Below are 13,847 nucleotides of genomic sequence, written 5' to 3' on the forward strand. Positions count from 1 at the left end.
TCTTTATTTGCAGATATGTATTGACATATTTGACAAGACCTGATACCACTGAGGCTGTCTAGAAAACACTTCCCACGTCTTCTAGAATCAGGAAAACTAAGTCTCGGCATTAATCTATCAACATAATATTATACCCTCACGTATAGTATTCACCAGGCTGCAGACTGTAAACCTTCCACTGCCACTAAGTCTGTGAGTTACTAATGGAAATGTCCTAGAAATTGGTGAATGCATTGTCAGGCCCTCAGACTCCATGCTGACAAAGGTGGACAAGGATAGGGCGAGAGTTAGTTGTCTCCCTGGAGCCAGGATCCACAATGTTACAAATGCTCCTCAGTCCCTCACACCTGGCAAATATGAATGCAACCTTGCGGTAGCCTGAGTGAATGTAAATGACTTGCAGTGTTTAACACTAAGGGACATGCAGAGAGACATGTGGAATCTTACCATGCATATGTGAAATTCAAATAAGACTCTGGTCCTAAATGAAATCCTACCGTCACCTAGAATAATGCCTAATACAAAGAAAAGATAGTTGGCTTTAATAATTGGATAAAAAATGATGTAATTCTAGGGGTGGTCCACTGTGTCAGCCTGGAATGAGGTGGTAGATAGGCATACTTTCTCTGCATGGGACACCATACACCTTTCTTCCATGGCTTTTGCGTATTGGCTAAAACCTTTGCTGCCTCCATAGTGCCTTTTTTTAGGTAAAGTCCGACTTCTGGATACCCCAGCATAGCACATAAAATTACAACAAACTCCAAGTAAGACCATAACACAGTTGCTCTTCTCAGTGCCAGAACTATAAATAATGAACTGCCTGATATCGAGGCTGTCTTGCAATTTGAATGCATCTGTGTATGTTACATCTAGACAAATTCCGCGTGGCCCACAAATCAAGCTTAGAAAATTCTGACTTACCCTAAACAAAGTAGTCAGCTTATATCTTGTAACAGGGCACTTTCAATGTCCTGACGTGATCATGTGAGATGCTAAATATGCTTGTGGAAGTAACCCCCAAAAAAGAATTTTTAGTTTTGAGTATTTGAATTATCTCTTGATAAACTGGTGCACCTATACCATAAAAGTTATACATGCCCAGATATTCTAGGACTTAATAAATGATGATTCTATAGAACAGATAGTAAACTAGCCTGTTAGGGGTCAGAACATTCTAGGCATCATCCCTGCCAGCATAACCCCTACCTGTGTCACTTTGTAAGTATCCCAACTCTGTCTAAATTCAATCACAAATCCGTGATCTTTTCCTTTACAATCTCTAATGCTGCTGTATGAGCACTTCTGAATTTAAGGACTTAAAATGAGCTAACTTATTCAAATTCTGCAATGACCTCAGTATTTACTGGCAATATTACTAATTCTAATTCTGTATCTGCTGCTACATAGGCAGTTGAGCTCTAGTCCCAGTTACAACTAGAACAAAAGATAATGAGAAATTCAAAAATAAACCACCCTGATATCCTGCCACTATAAATAAGCTCTATCACAAAAGAACAAAAATTATCTAAAGCTGTGTAAGAAATCCAAATCTATCCATACTACATACTGTGTCAAAACTGTCTGTGAAGGACTAAAAAATACCATCAGGAGGATCAAAGCTAAACTCACACTGAAACTAATGCTGAAGTCAAGGATAGTTATAAGCCCTTATTTAATTACATTTGGAAATTAAGAAATAAAATGCAACAATGCTGTAATTTAATTCAAAATGGCATCATGCTCTCTGACCCTAAGGTTACAGTTAATATGATGGCATATCTATATTTTGTGCAAACGTCTCCACATAACCAGTAATTGAAGTTCCACAAGTCCCTGGCTCCAATATATCTCACAATATCAACAAGAAACATGTTCTGACTGGGCCCTCATATACTAAAATTGCCACTTCTCTAGGCCCAGACAACGCACTTAGGTACCTAATTATTAGCACCAAACATGCCCGCGCAGAACAATTCCTGAACCTGTTTAAACTTAGACACAGGGTATATCTTCTTGCTGGGAGAGCAGCTGTTGTTATTACCTTTCCACAAGGTGACGCCAACCAGAGACCTAGCAAACTATAGTCCCATTATCCTTAGCTTAATTTGCAGATCTTGAGAATACATCATTTCTAGTATTTCATGTATGGCATTAAAAGCCTAACAGTATGTTTTTCTCAAGGTTTGGTTATTTTTACACAGTCTAGTAAATGTCTTAGAAAAGGTTACTGAAGGGTGGATACTAGCCTCATAGTCCGTACAGTATGTTGGTATCTGGCAAAAGCATTTTTCAACAACCCCCATGCTGGTATTGCTAATAAGCGAAGAGTCCTGAAGGTAGACCATTATGTGGTGAGGTATCACTTGCTTTTGTTTGAACAGGTTAACAGCAGGTATGGGATTAGCAGTTCTGGGTAGATGTCTTGCTTGAGGCTTACTTGGACAAGTAAGGATACACTTGGATGTGACATTCAGCAATTTTACTGGTCATTAAAAGATTTTTATGCTCTCTGTTTTGTATAAGGATCTGAGGAAGTCTTCATTGCAGTTATATAAACAGTTCTGAGATAAAATTTCTAGCATTCTTGCTGAAGATTTAGGAGTATAAATCACAGATTCTGTACTACCTGTCTCAGTCATCCACTCTGGTGGGGCTGAGGATATTTAACTTGAGTATGACTGTAATGCCATTCTTTTATATCACAGTATCTTCACAATACACTGCAGGTGATGTGCATTGTCTGCTATTGATGTAAAGAGCAGACTGTATGGTCTTCATTGTGCATTTTTGCTAAATGGCTTAAGGCAAATGATTTATTGAGGGATGTCTTTAGATGAGATTTTGAATTATGAGATGACAGAGTTGATTTGTGTATACAAACAAAGCAGTTTGGGTTCCCTTTGTCAGATATGGTACCTTGGTCATGGTGCTCTCTATTTTGGGAACAGTTAATGGTGATCTGAGGACATATAATAAAAAGCCTGGAAAAATAGTTCCTTATCTAATATAGTTAATGTATATGAGCATGTGGACTGGATATATTTAATGATTTCATTATGACATAATTCTAGAGCAAATCTAGGACCATATTTTTATGAAGGTGATATGCTTATGTTGAGGTATTGGTAATTTGCATGCCTTTATCAGTAAATCAGTCATATATTTCTGGTACCAACACATGAAAAACAGAGTACAACAAAGCAAAACTTTGTAAAAAATGTATACTTTATTTAAAAGAACTCAGATTAATAAATTACTGCAAGCTTTCAGATGGCAAACGCATGACCGTCTTCTGGTGGGTTATACAAAAAGTGGCTTCATACCATCAAGTTTAAATGCAACACATAAATCAGCTTATGAGTTAACAGTACAGCCTATCATGGGGATTTATTAATTACATCTACATCATAATCACAGCAATAGTGCATAACTTATGGCATGTGACATGTAGTAAAGAAAAAAATAACACTAATCATTCTTCTTCCGGCTTTTCACAATAGGGATCGCCACAGCAGAATAACAGTCTACAGAATGATTAGCAGTGGAGTTTTATGGTGCAAGTTGCCAGCCCGGTCCCCAACCTTCCACAGAAGGCACACACCCACCCACTTAGGGACAATTTAGAGTGTCCAGTTCACCTTCAACATGTGTTTGGGATGTGGGAGGAAACCGGAGTACCCAGAGAAAACCCATGTGACTGCAGGGAGGACATGCAGACTCTGCACAGAAGGCACCCTAGTCAAGAATCAAACTGGAGAACCTCTTGCTGTAAGGCAGCAATGCTAACCACTGCACCACCACAACCACCCTAAAATAATACTAATCCATTGTTGTAATTATGATGTAGATGTAATTAGAAAATCTGTATGATTGTCTGCATTGTTAACTCAAAAGCTGATTTACATTTTAATCATAATCACAGCAGTAGTGTATAACTTATAGCATGTGACCTGTAGTAATGAAACTATAATACTGATCCAGTGCTGTAATTGCCACCATAATCATGTATGCTTAACAACTTGAATTTTGCTTTGTTTGACTCCATTTTTCACTTATTAGGTTCTAGAAATTTGTGGTTGATTTATTTGTGCTGTTTTACCTGAACCTCATCCTCTGAACTTGTTAATTTGTTCTTGTCTTTTCTTTAATTTGTTAAAAAGTACATTTATTGATGGAAAATTCCCCTTCTACTTTATTTCTTCCATTTTACAAGTTTCCAACTACTCTTATACGTTCCTGTTCTCAGGTCCTCATTATTTATTTATTTTTGATTTTATTTTTTAGTGCAGGCCTATAGTTAAGCTTTACTCTTTACTGTAGTGGCACGTAGTAGTGGGTATTGTTTTTTTTATCCACCTTAAACCCTTGCCTGATGGCTTTTTTGCCTTTACCCAAATAGACTGTTCATTCTGGCAGAAGGGGAACCTACTATTTCCAGGTTAAGTGAGAGCACTGTGGCCAGTTTGTTCCTGCCTGGGAATCCTTATCAACCTACCATTCTCCAGTTAGAGCTGAGTGGTAGGGAGTGGGTCAGCTCGCTCATCCTGGTGGGGTGGATTACCCTGTTCCCTTGGGAGTACTCCACATCCCCCTTGGCAGCTCATCTGAGTTTGCAATCACTGCCTTCCAAGGGGAAGACTGTCTCCATATGCCAATTTTCCCTTGGCTGCATAGTGTGAATATACTAATGGCAGTGTATGTTTGGCTATCTCAGAACTCCAAAAGGTAAACACCTAGTGCTAATGCAAAGGTGTCACCTATATGGCAATCCAGAGCTACCTCCTCCCATCCAGAATGGAAAGCCATCAGTGGCCACTCACTCCCATTCTCCCTGGTCAGGTCTTGTAGCCATATGAGGTGCTAATCAAACTGAGGTCATCTGCAGTGTATCAGGGCTTCATCTGCCTATGCCATGGAGCTGGCTGTCATGCTGTAGTGTTTGATACTAATGAGTGCACCAACTAGAGATTAAAGGTATATGCTTTTAAATCAATGCTGTCTTTTTTAACAGTGGACTATGTGCATTTACCTTGGTTGTAATTCTAACAGCATTTAGTTAAAATAACCAATTAAATATGTGCAGACACTAAATGAGAAACAGCTTATTTGTAGACCTCTGAAGATTCATAATACATTTCAAGTTTCCAGAGTAGACTGATACATTCAGTTAACTTCTCTAAGACTCTGTATCAAGATCCACTTAAATTAATTGCTTTTTCACATCTGTAATAAGAAATATAAAGGTTTCTGGGTGGCTGGGTTCAATGATGATCATAGGCTTTGAGGTTTAATGGTAGTAACGTGACAATTATTTATTTTTAAAAGTTTATTGGTGCCTATTCTAATTGTGTTTGTAATGATCTATTTTTAGTGCCAAAAATAAGCTATGTAATAATGCAGTTTGGAAAAAGCAAATGTACCTGTTTACTTCTGTGCCTCAGGCAAATGACATAGACACAGTTAGTTAAATGCAATAGGGTGTTTATTAGGTGTAATGTGGCACATGCTATAATTCACAAAAAGTCAAGAACAGTGCATTTCTAAAGCTAATATTCTGGCACATTTCTTCCCTAGCTTTATACAATATTGTATATGGCATAGTAATTAGCTTTCCTTTTACATAGTTAAATAGCATTATGTTCATGGACTGTGTCCTTATGTTGATGATGATGAAGCCTTTTGTGTACCCTTGTGTTCTTTAGTGCTATAAGCTGTGTTGTCTGGAGCTTCAGAAAATGATTTGAGAATAGGGAGCAGACTGACTGTTGGCCCACAGTGACTCATTATGTTTTACTGAAAGAATCCAAGAACCCTACACAGAACAGGAATACTGGGATCCACTCCTGGAGCCAGGCTCGAGTCGAGAGTGACATTTGCTGGCAAACACAGTGCTGCTTGGCAACCAGTGTAGTCCATCTGGGGAAAAACTGCATGGAGCTGCCATATGTGCCTCTCATTAGCAAGGCAAATAGTGAGAGTCAGGTGCAATAACAGACAAGTGGCAGGCAGGAACAGGAAGGATAAGATGCACCAGATAATAGCAATTGAAATTTGATCTTGGAATATAGTCACTTCAGTGATGTGGAAGGAGCCAGAGTTTGTGAGAGACTTGGGAAAGTAACTGCTAGACTTAACCGACCTTACATACAGATAGCACTGATTCTGATCCAGACTTCTTAGATGTAGGTGGTGCCTCACCTGCTCTGAAATTGACCCTCAGGATTGTCTCTGCATGGGTATGGAAATAATATACAAACCTCTGGCTAGGTGCTGTTCAGCTGGTGATTGTACCAGTAAAATTTAGTGTTACCTTAGTGTAATTGCAAGATGCTGAAAGGAAAGCTCTGTCTACTGTTTATCCATATGCTCCTAACAGCTAATTGCAGTACTGGCCTCCCTAGACACCTTGTGGTTAGTGCTACATAAGGTACCATATACAGGTTCTATAGCTTCGGTAGAATATTTCATTATTTGTGTGGAGAACAACGGAGACACAAGGAGAGACATGACACAGAAGAATGGCTTGCCTGATCTGAACTGAAATGGTGAATTACTTCTGGAATTTTCTGATAATCATGGACTAACACCTTCTTCAAATATGAAGATGGTCACAAATATACTTCATACCAGAGCTCTTTGGTCAAAAGCTCAATGACTGACTTTGTAATCATACTATTAGTATTGAAGCTGTGTGCTCTAGACACAAGTTGAGAATGGTGATGCATTGTCATTTGATCATTTCTGGCTGAGTTGAACTAGATAGCCAGACAGACCTGAGAAGCCCAAATGTGACATAACTGTGTCCTACGAATGTCTGTTTAATGCTTCCTCCTGGATAAGTTCAACTTCCACTTCCAGAACTTCTTTTAAACTGGAGAAGGCTGGGGATGTGGCATCTAACTGGACCCAGTTTAAAACAACAGTAGTTAATGTAATGACAAGGAGCTAAGGCCAAAAGATCTTTGGCACAGTCCTAGGACTGTTAATGAACACCAGAGTTGATGGAAAGTGTTACAATCTGCAATGGCAGATAAATTCTGACCTTGTTAGGAGACATTGTTGAATCCAGTAACCATGCAGTCTTCTGTAGAGGTATTGCCAGAAGCAGATGGTGGAACTAATTCCATTTTAGTAGATGAGATCACTGCAGTAGTTACTTAGCTCTGATGTGACAAGGATGCAGAAGTGAAAATATGACCAGAAATGCTGGAAGAGCTGGGGGAATTGTTGGAGTTTCCTGGCTAATGGACCTTTTCAATACTGTGTGGCATACTGTGACAGTATGTCTAAACTGGTTAATTGGGGTATTGGTCCCCATTTGCAAAGATATTGGAGTGGTCATGGGACTGTTCGTTTACTGTCTATCTGTGTGGACTGATAGAATGAATATGACTTTCTTCAGTGAATTTCTGTAGTAAATGATGTAGTATTAAGCATCTTAAGACTGCTGCTTTGTGCCTTTCAGCCTTTATATTTGAGGAATGAGTCTATGTATTCCATGGAAATTGGTTTAATATGGGACAGGTATGTCCATCAAAAAGATTTGAAACATAGTATTCAAAAACTTGTAGCATTGTTTTTAATTCTACTCATTATGCATGTATCTTTCTACTAAGGGCACAATAGTCTGTTTGCAAGCTGTGCAGTCATTTTATCTGTTCTTTTCCTTTTTTTTTCTGGTGTTAGACAGTTTTATGCGGTATCATGCAATATTATGAGACATTCTAATAGTGTGATAGCCATGAGTTTAGAAATTGAATATTCTGCATTTTTTTTAAATATGCATTCAAAGGTATGATCAATCTAAAATGCATATCTGTATCTGAGTAATGTGTGCTCCTTGACATAGCCATTAGCACAAAATCCCAAAGTTCCCAAAGAAAACACTAAAGTATTTTTTAAACTGGACTATTACATCACAGATCTTGCTGTCTACCTATATATACTCCAAGTGTGCCTAAGGTTTTTACACAAGAAAAGATATAAAACACTTAGTATATCTTGTAAGTCTTTCATGTCCACAAATGGCTTTGTGTTGTGTTTCACTGTGTTGCAATGAAATCATCAAATTATTAAACAGAACAAAAGGTATCACAGTAAATATTATTTTATTATTTTCAGGTAATTTGTAGGTGCAAAATGAGAAAACCCAGGCTTTGCTGGGCTCTTCTGGGCCTCGTTATCTTCTTAGGCATTCATCCATTAGCCGCACAAGATGACCAACAGCTGGAAACAGGAGAATTGATGGAAGGTATGTGTATTCTGTGCCTATACATGTGTGTGGTCACCTTTGTAAATCAACCAGGGTGCTTTACAAATCATCACAGTGTGTTCCATGGGGTATGCCACCTTTCTCACTACCTTGACTAAAATGGGCATGACTGACTTTTGTTCTGATTTCATTACAGAATATGATGAAACAACACATGTGAAGAGATGTCAACTTAAAATATAAAGCTTATAAAAAATCTGTATTCATAAATGTTGTCCAGTGCAGGCAAAACGGTAGATACTAAAAGGACAACCCTATATGATCTCCTGAAGAAGTGAACAGAGATTATTCCATGTGATGTGAAACGGAAGTATGGAATAGTACATAACAGTCAACACCCCGTATGCACAGCATACACACAGTACATGAAACCATTATTAAAGTTAATCATAGAACATTTTGTATATCCTCATATATCAGTTTTTGTACTCAACTCATATTTTTGAAAAAAAAAGTGTATTGATTTTCTGATTTTACTGCCTGACTTGGGATGCTACCATGCACATTTTTACATTTTTACATTTCAATTTTATTTACTTTATATGTCTCTATATTTGGTTGTTGCCATCTTGGTGGAAATGTACTCACTTTTGGCAGGATTAGTAGGTAGACCAAGAAGTCCTTAAGGTCACTTAATCAAAATTAAGGACTATTTAAGAACGTGATCAACCTGTTACACTAGTGTGACATTGACATAAGCAAGGCATCATGTTATTTTAGTAAAATTGTTAAAAGAAAATCAAGATTTTAAAATTAGTGGAATGTCTTGGAAAACCACAGCTACAGATGTCATTTAAGAATCTATGGCGTACCTCTGGTACTCAAAAGGTTTGACTGCTTCAAATACGAATAACTTCTCTTTTAAGTGATTGACATAAAAATGTCAATCTCAGAGGTGTTGTTCATGTTTATGACAGTCAGCCCTCAATTATCTACTCTACGGGTAAAATCACAATCTGTTGTGTTGCATTATACAAAATGTCTTAAAAAGGAGAATATTTAATGTAAACTGTGGCTAGTGGACAAATTTTAAGAAGATGGACAAATTATATTCATTCTGGTAATAGCATTTCTGACACTCTTGCTGCAGTTAAAAGGGGGTTAGTGCCTTAACAAATGCAGTGCATGAATGAACAAATTAAAGCCATCATGGTCTATATTAGATATTCGAACGCTTAAAAGTTCGAATCACTAAAGAACGAACTTTAGTGATCGAATGCTTAAATGTTCGAATATAGATAAAAATTAAAAACAAAAAAACAAAAACAAAATAAAAACAAGAAAAACTAAAGGGTGTAAGCAGGGGGCCCCACTTGGTGGGCTGCACCCCCCACACCCCCGCTACTTAAATATACCAACTTCAAGATCGCCCAACAGTGTAGGAAATGGGAAATTTTCCTTTTCCACACTGTAGCACACTGAAGTGTGATCTCGGAGTTGGTATATTTAAGTAGTGGGGGGTGTGAGGGGTGCAGGGGGGCTTGCTTCCCTACCAAAACCCTTTACTTTTTTCTTTTTTTTTTTTAAATATTCTTTTTATAGATATTCAAACTTTTAAGCGTTCGATCACTAAAGTTCGTTCTATAGTGATTCGAACTTTTAAGCATTCGAATATCTAATATAGACCCCCCCATCATTTTATGTTCAGCAAAGCTTCATATAAATGATTTAATGACACCATTCTATTATGACTACTGCTTGGACCATGGGGCAAAATGCTATGGTCAGTATTGATGCCAGAATGTCAGAAAATCACCAGACTCTAACAAGTGTTGTACATCTACAGCAATGGATGAAAAACAATCACTTTTGCAAGGCTATGCTTAACGCACACAGGACATTAGAACATCTGCAGTGTGACGGTGTACATGCAGTAAACGTTGTTGCTGTGAATTGTAATTGTAGCTTTTGATTACTGCACAGAAAATAAATGAGAATGTTGAATGGGCAAACACTAATATTTAAGCTGTGTTAGCTTCTCACTAGCAGTATAGTTGCCTTGTATAAGCTGTATGTTATAAACTGTACAGGAAACAGTTTTGTGTTAGGATGGGGTACACTTGATGTATTTCCTTTTAAGACATAATATGCAGTCTGTAGTTTTATTCTTTCCTCAAGTAACAGGATGGGGGAATCTTCAAAGTGCCAGCATTAATAACGTTTCTATAGAAAACAGATGGAGCTGTGTTAGTTGGGTATATACAACTAGCAGAAATGCTATCATAGATCCCTGCGGCCATCTTACTGCTAAAGAGAAAAGCTTTTTAATATAGTTATCAGTATTGCTAGAAAGAGGGTTTGCCTGACAATGTATAAAATTTACCCCTTAATGAAGTGATGCAAATACTGTGTAGTCCACTAATATCCTTAATAATTGTTACACAGCTTTTTCCTTTTGGACTGGATGTGCATGTGGGCTCGAAGTTTAGCTAGTGCCTGTACAGTTTAGCCTGTCTATATCTCTCTGTCCTGTAGTTAATTCCAATGAGAGATTGTCCAGCACAGTAACTGTAGCAGTAATGTACAGATGTCCAGCTGTTTGTCCACTGTCTGTTTACAAATTACCAGCTGTTAACTGTGGGAACTGATTATATTTGCTATTTCTCAGCATAACACATTTGACATTGATGTCTGTTGTAAGTGTGGGTGCACTTCAGCTACCATGTTGGAAAAAGCCTTTTTTTACTTTTAAAAAAGGTCATACTGTAGGAAGACTTTTGATGTCTTATATGGGTGATATTTGCAGACATATTACACTGTTTTGCCCTCTCTGTAATGACTGTCGCACATTATGACGTAAGACTGGAGATTTCTTTCTATAAGCCAACCAGAGCTGGCATTACTAATCCAACAAGTACTGAAGCTTCAGAGCTTTAGCTTGGGCAGACAGTGAAAGCACTAGAACTCTACTGTATCTTGGCCCAAGTGTTCTTCAAAACAGGCTGATTAAGTGTGGTCCTGTTCCAAAATGGGACAGAGTTCATCTTAGGGTCTATACTGGAAGTTTGCAGGCTCTTCAGATATTAGACGTGCTACTCTGTTAATGTTGTTTATACAAATTTATTTATTACATGTCCATGCAGTAGAACATAAGTTCATTGCTCTCAAGTGTGCTGTTCAGGTTCAAGAGTGGCAAAACTCTTTGTTAATATTTACATTTTTGTATTTTGTTTCAGGACAGCAGAACATCAATTATGTCCACATGATGGGGAATGGAGAAATATGAAAGGCTGGGAACAATGGGTATTAGCACTGGTACTTACACTCAGGGGCCAACCCACCAAGTCCCATGACTTAATAGAAATGGTATGGAATCCTGAGGAGGTCTTTTGTCCAGCTGAAAAATATACATTGACTAGGGAGATTAGGACATATTAAAAATGTATTTAGGAAACACACCTACCAACATCTTAAATACTCAGTACTTACAAATATGGAAAGCTTTACTTTTTTATAATGGAAGAAAGCACAAGGTTGCAGTCATGCTTGAATCATCTCTTATGCACAAAGCTGTTCAGTCTATAGTTAATCATGGCAGTTGCTATGCAGTATGGATGAGGTTGTTTAAATGTTGGTGACTGATTAATTTGTCTCTGTTTATTTACTTGCTTGATTGTTTATTTGTTTAATAGATTGGTGAGTTGGACTACTATGGACCCATTTCAGCCATGACCCAGTTGCTATAAAAATAATAAAAAAATGCAATAAAGAAATTACAACTACACTAAACAGAATTATATAAAATGCTAGTAGCCAATTTAAAATAAAACACAAGTACAAGTGGGTGACTTAAGTATTTAGTTATAAGGTTTTGAGATGCATTTAACACTGACAAACATGATCTAGCAGTATTGGTAATGGACCACATTTAAATAATGGATTCACTACTAGACTCAGCACCTGCATGCTCTGCTAGGTGTTACGTCCTCTGGAAATACTAGGTGAGCAGTATGATGAAGTAACCTGGTTCAGATGTAAGTGATGGTTTATCAGTGGTTTACTCCATATTTCACTTTAATTAGCTGACACTTCAAATTATATTTCTATCTAACCTTCTGTTTGATGGGGCTTCCATATCTGACACATACATTTTACCATAGAAATTGCTGGCTACTGCAGCTGCCAAATAGGGAAAGAAAGTGTCACAATACCAAATATAGTTATAAATTAGTATATGGGATTTTGTTCTGGGAGATTATACTGAGGCTTGATTTTTATCAGGTTTTTATGGATGCTTTCAAAATGTGATAATGTTGTTTGGTGGCATATTGATTGGGGATCATTTGTATCATATAATAATACCACAAGGGTTCAAACAGGGAATTCTCCTTTTCCCCATAGTTATTTGATTTACTTATTGAGATAATGAGCCAAAGTGCTAGGATGTTTTTCCATCAGTTAGGATAATAAGTACTGGGTTAAAGTTGGTCCTGTCTTTATACACTGGAAAGGGTGAACTGGTTGCTGAGGGCACCTCATCTCCACAACAGCAACAAGAATTCAGCTTAGCATTATATTCTCCTGTGTGCCATAATGTACTGCTCTTAGCTAGCTTTCCAGATCTTTTTGTTGCCATCAGTGATTCTCAATGCTGGGTTAAGTGCTGCCTATTTTTCTGTAATTCATTGGGTCAGATAAGTGCCTTTACTTCAAAGTACTCGTTTTGTACAATATCTTTAGTAAAAGTTAGTCTATGCAGTTTCTGAACTTCTTTACATCTTAAAAGCATCCATCTTTATGAAAAATTTCTTCTGACTTTTCTCCTTGCTATTTCCCTCTTGTAAACCTCCATTTCCCTCTTTAACTAGCTTAAAATAAAGTAGATTTTTGTTTCTTTTCTGCCTTCTGCCTCTCTCAGCAGTTCAGGTGTTAGAATGTAGTCTTTTTGTGATATTTAGTTGCATTGTTGTATTTACATAAAAATGTCACCAATTTAGGAGACAGTCTGTGGCTTTAAAAAGTGCAAGCAATGTGTCTACAAGATCCCATACCAAGATCCCCACAGGCTCTTTATTGTGTGTCTTCTGATCAAGCATCTTGAGTTTGATTGCTAATCTACAGAAATTTCATTATTATGACCATTCTGGATAGAAGGAGCAAGCTAGTTTTGAAAGGTCTTTTGAAGGAAGATGCTTCTAAAGAAAAGGAGAAGACCGGTAAGAATAGACTGAAAATGTTTAGAAAAAGAAAAGAAGGGAAAAAATGGAGACCATAACATTTAGAAAATTTCATTTTGGAGAAGCTTATCCTGGCTAAAGTTCCTATAGTGCCAGCATATTCTACTCCTTCTCCTTTTCCAGGGCCATCTTCTGCTATCACTCTTTCATGCCTCATTTCTCCTGCAAGACAAGATTGTTAGGGGCCAATTGACTCTGCTCCAAGGAAGAGAATGGGAAACATCCTCAGAGCAGGAGTTGCCAATTTTTTCATTCCATTCCACTTCAACTGCATCCTTTCACTCCTGTATAGCCCTATGCAGTTAGGTTAGAACAACATGGTGTCTGCTTTTGTGAAGGCTTGGCTTCAGTTTGGTGTTCTTTGCCCCTCCCATGTCAAAGGTGGCATGAGAAGA

The 13,847-nt window shown here is 37.6% G+C and overlaps 1 protein-coding gene across 3 annotated transcripts in view; it reads left to right on the forward strand.

Annotated features, from left to right (window-relative positions):
• COL6A3 (collagen type VI alpha 3 chain) overlaps positions 1-13,847 on the forward strand; it is a 739,239-nt gene that overhangs the window by 33,234 nt on the left and 692,158 nt on the right. For all 3 annotated transcript variants that reach the window (XM_044060522.1, XM_044060523.1, XM_044060525.1), the window contains exon 2: positions 8,125-8,254. In XM_044060522.1, the coding sequence (XP_043916457.1) occupies positions 8,143-8,254 (112 nt within the window). In that variant the 5' untranslated portion in view covers positions 8,125-8,142. The remainder of the gene's footprint in view (positions 1-8,124; positions 8,255-13,847) is intronic.

This window comes from Protopterus annectens, chromosome 2.part0 (genome assembly GCF_019279795.1).
Source record: "Protopterus annectens isolate FY-2018-M chromosome 2.part0, PAN1.0, whole genome shotgun sequence".
Classification (NCBI taxonomy): Eukaryota; Metazoa; Chordata; order Ceratodontiformes; family Protopteridae; genus Protopterus; species Protopterus annectens.